The 6,573-nt window shown below is 39.6% G+C and overlaps 1 protein-coding gene across 1 annotated transcript; it reads right to left on the bottom strand.

The window, feature by feature from the left end:
* Nucleotides 1–1,638: 1,638 nt before the first annotated feature.
* On the bottom strand, nt 1,639–6,545 carry LOC26527823 (prominin-like protein). Its single transcript, XM_015161762.3, has 12 exons — nt 6,146–6,545; nt 5,366–5,826; nt 5,157–5,301; nt 4,956–5,084; nt 4,705–4,892; nt 4,444–4,608; nt 4,254–4,384; nt 3,786–4,121; nt 3,617–3,726; nt 2,420–3,470; nt 2,232–2,353; nt 1,639–2,173 (listed from the first exon to the last, which is right to left on the bottom strand). The coding sequence occupies exons 2-12, from the start codon at nt 5,691–5,693 to the stop codon at nt 1,960–1,962; spliced, it is 2,919 nt and encodes a 972-aa protein (XP_015017248.1). The 5' UTR covers nt 5,694–5,826; nt 6,146–6,545; the 3' UTR covers nt 1,639–1,959.
* Nucleotides 6,546–6,573: the final 28 nt, after the last annotated feature.

The raw sequence follows: 6,573 nt of genomic DNA, 5'->3' as shown, positions 1-6,573 counted from the left end.
TCACGTGAAAAGCGAATCAATGCGAAATGGAAATGCAACGCTCTGTTTAACATCACGGCAAAATTTCACACCAACCATAAAAGCCGGTGCAAGTGCGTATTGCAAACAATAAAAACTCTATAAGTTTTATATGCACAGCAGCATATAATATAGAGGAATTGGCCGGGCTTTGCGCGGACTTTGCACAGTTTGTTGAAGGTGAGAAATATAAAAACTTTTGAAGAACGCAACTTTATACTTGTACATTAATATAATGTATATACATACAAAGATAATGTTATGTTTTTAATTAATTTAGGTGTGTCTTTGGGTATTATTTTGTTGTCTGACTAAGTCGAGTTACTACTATGTATACATTCATCAAACTTTCATCTCTTCATTTTCAGCAATTGCAAAAATTTTGACCGAGTCTGTTATGAATCATTCTTGAATTTTTAATGTTATCCGATCGTTAACATTTTTACCTGTTTGGATTTATTGCAGACTGCATTTTAGATATTCTTACCCACAATATGGTATCATTGATATGCCTTCTGAAGTTCGTGCAGATCTCAGCTGACTATAGCTATTGCCATTTGAAACTTCTAAATTGTTCTGTAAAGTTCCACGATGCAAATTAGGCAAGATCAAACTTCAAGAACTGATCTTGATCAACTACATTTACTTCAATTTTATTTTCAGTTTTTTTTTTCTTCTTGTTTAATGAGTGCATTGACTGGCGGCCATTTTGTGTGTTGTGGCTTTCGAAACCGTTATACCAATTGAATATCAAATCGGTCAAGTTAACCTTCACTACGATTGCGACGGCGACCACGACGGCGATGGCGACTGCGACAATGCGGCGTCGAGCAGCACAGCAAGTTCGTGTCTTAAGTCTTTTGTTTTTACACACACAAATTGAAAGTGAAATTTCATTGTTATTACGCTTGTTCGAGTTGTTGATGTTGTTGTTGCTATTCTTTTGCTTTTATTTTGGTAATTTATGAAAAAGAAAGGCACTCACTGCCAAAAACAACAACAACAACAAAAGCAATCAGACTTTGTTGATAAGAAACGTGATTTAATTTTTAGTTGAAAATTATGAAAAGCATATGTATGTTGGACAGTTTTCACTTTTCGTTGGTAAGGCAAGGCAATATGCTATGAGGAAGAATTTACATTAATTCTAAAATACAATTTTTTGCTCAATTTAAATAAGTAGGAATTGTATATAAATTTAATTTTTTTCTAAGTCAAGTGTAAGGCACAGCTACAATACCTACAAATTATTTTTAGGGTATCAACTCTTCGATTTCGTCGACCGCTCTTTAGACTCAGCTTCCTTGCATTGTTGAGCAGCCTCACAATAAAGTCGCTTTCGTTGTCAGTTGGCGGCTTATTCACCCGGTAGTCAATTTCTTATACATTTTTTTTTTTAGGTTTGTTCGCAACCTCTTGTCAGATTAGATATGGTGCACGCTTTAATTATATTATGATTGATGAGAGGCCAAAGCCATGACGCGGCGCTTTTTATGTCTGCTACCGGATATGTTCTAATGAAATCAAGAGCTTTTTTATGCAGACAACCGAGTCGAGAAATGATGTATATATGTATATTTAGAGGGTCATAGTACGAATAAGACAATCCCACAATAAACACAATGGGTATGATGATCTTTATTTGCGTATATGAATCAAGCGAAGCTCTGAACATTTTATCACTTGAGCAACACGATAATCTAAGTCGTTTATTTAGCATAACTGGGCCAGCTGCATATATCATTAGATACACTTGTATTTCAAGGGAGGAACTCTGTTGAGGTACTCTCACTCTCTGAGTCGCTTCCACAAGCATTTAAACTAAACAAAAATTCACTTTAATATTACAATTCAACGAGAACATTTCTAGAACCAGCAACTGTAGAGTGAGTGCGAATCGGAGTCCCATGCCACAACTGTAGAGTACATAGAGTTCGGTGTCTAGTCCTGTTTGTGCTTACTGCTGCTGCTGTTGCATAAGGTAGACGTATCTGATTTGATTGTCTCCGTTGAGGGTGATGGCTCAACAGTCACTTCAACCACTGTGGCCTCAGATTCGGCAGGATTATCAGCCATGTCGTCGTGAAGGATGCAGATCGGCGCCCGCCTATTCGTACCATCAGCCACAAGCGAGACTCCACCGCAGGCTCGACATCTGTGGAAATGAGGTTGACTCAAATGATAGGCCTAGAAGTGGGTCAAAGGAGGCTTACTGGACTGCGGGTTGTGGTGGTCCAGGATACATCTTGTTGTACAGGCATATCAATCGATGGGACACATAGAGAGTGGGCAACAGGATCAACGCACTGAGCAGCAGGCCCACCCAGAAGCCATTCTAAGAAGAAGAAGCGCAACAAAATCAAATATGAGATACATTCCAGACGATGCTCGTTACACTCACCATGGGATAGACAAGACGACGACAGATCAAGTCGACACCTGTGTAGTAGATGTAGGCTAGGGGCCTGCACTTGCCGACCTCATTTTCACAATTGTACATAACCCTCTCCATAAACCCGGATACCTCGTCGTCAACGTAAATAGTTAGATTTGTACGCAGATATTGAATATAGCCCTCGGCCCTGTTTCTAATGAACTCCTGGGAGCGCTTTATAGCTTCTTGTAGACCTTGCATTGTGTCGCCAAATGGCAGTCCTTCATATAGTATATCATTATCGATTTCTTTCAGTTTTTCCTTAATGTTTCTCATAAGTGTCTGGATCTTGGCCACTAGATTAATATGGTATCGCTCCAGATTATTCGCCGCATTGGTCAAGGAGACTTTGGCTAGATCATAGCGACCCCAATCGCTTTTTAGGCTGGCCTCTAGCGCTCTGATATCCTGGATGACTTTGGGCAATGCAACGGGCGTTATTGCATCACAAAGATGTTTTATAAATATCGAACTATGATAATCGGATAAATCGCCGTATCCTGCCGTCATCAACTGAACGTGCTCCTCTTCCGTGAGAACCACAAATTCCTTGATATCCTCCTTGAAAATGGGTACCTTTGGCGGTGGGTGCTGAGTCAAAACCTCTAGTCGAACTAGTTCATCTATGTTGTAGACGTTGTTCTTGCGGAGCAGCTTAAAGACGGACTCATCGGCCTCGCATGCCTTAATTGCCGTCGACATTCGGAGTGGCACAGTTTCCCTTTCAGCTTGCCTTTTCCTTCTCATATCCTCACTGCGTTTCAATGTACGCTCGTTTCTGTCTATCAGTGCTCTACGTGCTTCCCAGTCTCTTTCCCTTTCGATATCCATATTCTTCACGGTTTCTGGCAAGAATCGATTGAGATCAATTAGCGGATCCATTTGCTGGAAAAAGGAATTATTTTCCTGATCGCGAAGCGGAGCACAGACTCCTTGGTACGTCACCATGCCGAAGATATAGTAAAATAGTCCAACCAGCGAGGTAAGCCAGAATACGCTAAATATCAGTATAATGGCACTGAAGTAAGGAAGACAATTTGTGTTAGGAATATTTTAGAGAAATAAACAGTAAGCATGGGAAATGCAGCTGGGGGATTGGTCTTTAAGCCACACAATTTGTATTATTGAGCCCATTGACCAGGAATTACATGTAGAATTACTTACAGTAAGAGGCATAAGGCGCCCGACCTTTTGCTCCAGAATTTATCGCGACCAAACCGCCTTACAGGTGTACAGCATCCAAAGACCAAGGCAACCATCAGCGCAGCAGCTATCTGTAACGGATTTGAGCAACGTGTAGTAGCCGTAGTTTGTTATCCCAATTCAACCTTACGATCGTGAGAACCACGAGCACAATGATATGGATGCCATTGCGCATGCTGCCAAACTTGGCGTCGACATCTTCGAGAGACTTTGTCGATCGGAGAGTGGTGAAGTGGATGCTGTTGATCATCCCATTAATTGATTCGGTCATGACATTCGACTCATCCCTGAACAGAAGCTCTCCAGCCTGCAGATCGGTCAATATAGGCGGTATGATCGGCTCTACGGCTTCGTTGATCTGCGTTCCCAAAACTTGAACTCTCTCGATTCCCTTGGTGGGTATTTCAGGTAAGCCAGTGTTAATCATATTTTCGACTGCAGTCACATAGCTCTTTACGTCCGGCAGCTGTCAGAGAGGAGAATATATTCAATATCATGAAGATATTCGAATTGCAGAACAAATGCTGATTGCACTGGAAATGCTTTCTTCTGCCTGTTTGATTTTAAGTTTCAATGGATTCAGTGAAATTGAACTTACATTATCCAAATGCAGACAGGATGACGTATCCAGCATCTCGATTTCAGTTGTCTTCAAAAACTGCAAGCAACTGCGACTCGCACATAGAGTTGTACAGGCGTAAGTAATGTCACGCTTGGCACCACGAACGCCTATCATACAGTTAAATATCTATATAGCTTATATATAAATACACATATATGTAATTTACCATCTCGCAATTGTGCATTATAGAACAGTAATTCGTCCTGCCAGAATTTGACAACCTTGAAGTCAATTAGAGCCTTATTCAGTTTGCTCAAGATGAGCTCCAAGTCGAACAACATATTAGCCTGAGAAATATCCATGAGATCCAGAAACATGTGAGTGTGAGCATCTGTACGAAAAGTTAAATAAGATATCTCAGATAAAGCCTATAGTCTGTAGTCTTTAGGTTTTCAATAGCATCAAATTTGTTTTCTACAGTTCTTACTCTTTAGAACATCATTCAGATGTGTCTGCATCTCCTGGTAGTTCTTGACGAGCAAATGATGAATATGCTGCGAGCAATCCTTTAGGAACCGGCACGTATCCTCGCTGCCCCGGCGCATTGTCTTCTGCGTATACTCGAAGCCGTGTTCCAAAGAATTGTTCGCCGAATAAGCGAACAGCAAACCCAAACTGAGAAAGGACAACACTTGTAAGAGACGGCTAAAAGTATCTTTGCTTACGAGTAAAACCTACAAAAGACCCAGCAGCAGAAAAGCGAGCAAAATGCCGTAGCCCAATCGCCAGCGATTATCCGACTGCAAATCGCAGGTGGGGCAGCCCCGAGCGCAGCGCTGCCAAGCACAGAAGCAGCAATAGCAAACGCTGCCAGCAGGATATATATGTATATAAACACAATATATGCATATGTCCTTCTCTATAAGTATGCATACTTACCCTACGCAGGGCATTACTATAATGAGTATTATCAGAAATATCACCCAGAGCAGCGATAGCCAATATTCAGCCAGAAGATCCTTCCATTGATTCTCCTCTACCTTTGGACCCATTACCAGCGAGTCGCTCTTGACCACAATATAGCCTAGACTCAGTAAATCGAACCAGAAATTATATAAAAAAGTAAAGTAAGATGTGTATCATATTACCAGGCGGTATGGATCTATTGAATGCAGTCAAATTAATTAGAGATATACTGAAGTCATCCAGCAGGTGCGTGATTGGAGTTGAGGGATCGCTATCTCTGGTATATGTAATATTCGTCTCGTATTTCGAATATACAGTGGGGGGAAAGTGCGATTGTCCCATATGCTCGTGTGTGCTCTGTCGCTCCTCGTCCCACTTCTTTATTTTTGGAGGTATTGCGGCGACTATAAACATACAGCTAAGTCCACATATTGCCCAAAATTGTATGTTCAATCGTCTCATCTTGCAGTGACTCATATGTTTCGATATATGAATATAGTCGTTTGCCATAGTATTACGAGTTTTTGGAATATATAGGTATATCTAGGTAACAATAGTTGTTCTTCTCCGCGATTTTATCTCAACTTCATGTGAACCTTTGAATATTCTTCTCATTTATACTTACGCACGGTTACTTTGATATCTATAATAAGGATATTTTATGGGCTTTAAATTGAAAGATGGTATTCGAGGATCAGATTGAGTTAGTTATTTAAGCATTAGAAACGGCTGATTAAGTTTAGTTTCGCTTGGAATAAAACTGGTATAATTGATATTTATGAATAAAAAATATATATATGACTTGCAAATCAAAGTTCATAAACCTGAACTACTGGGTGTTGGCATTTTTATGACCCCTAGAAGTATGCTTTGGAATTTCAGCGAATATCATCAAATCTACAGGCCAGTTCAGATGCAGTTCCATAGTTGAAAGCTCAAGGTTTTACATAGTTCTTACTTACCGGCAAGAGTACGGATGTTACTAATTGTAAACTATATAAAGAGCAGTCGTTACTGCTGGATTCCACTGATATTTCAAAACTGACTTTCGTTTGGATAATTTTGCTGTGACAATTGAGGCACAGGTTGCCAAAGAGAATCGAAGAGACGACATTTATATAATTTATATTTTAATATATATTTTCACAGTAATTGTTTTTTGTTTTTTATTTTTGTTGTAGCATTTAAAACTTTGATTCCATACTATTGGCTTATTATAAAACACTAAAAAATGACATAGGCAGACAAATTCATGAGATGTACGTAAATAATAGAAAGAGAATAATTACATACATTCATAAATACTTCTTGGTTTTTCATTTTCATTTTCATTTCTTATTTTTGCTTAACTAAAATACATATTTAATACGTGTGTATATGTGTGTGTGTC

Source organism: Drosophila mojavensis, unplaced genomic scaffold, assembly GCF_018153725.1.
Source record: "Drosophila mojavensis isolate 15081-1352.22 unplaced genomic scaffold, ASM1815372v1 contig_74, whole genome shotgun sequence".
Classification (NCBI taxonomy): domain Eukaryota; kingdom Metazoa; phylum Arthropoda; class Insecta; order Diptera; family Drosophilidae; genus Drosophila; species Drosophila mojavensis.
The sequence above is the reverse complement of the archived record's forward strand: the minus strand, read 5'-3'. Positions and strand labels throughout refer to the sequence as shown.

Excerpts from the sequence above, each read along its gene's own strand:
- LOC26527823 (XM_015161762.3), bottom strand. The coding sequence starts at position 5,693 with ATGGCAAACGACTATATTCATATATCGAAACATATGAGTCACTGCAAG. Across the intron at positions 5,302-5,365 it reads CAATAGATCCATACCGCCTG|GCTATATTGTGGTCAAGAGC; the intron begins GTAATATGATAC and ends TACTGAGTCTAG. Across the intron at positions 2,354-2,419 it reads GTCGTCTTGTCTATCCCATG|AATGGCTTCTGGGTGGGCCT; the intron begins GTGAGTGTAACG and ends TCTTCTTCTTAG.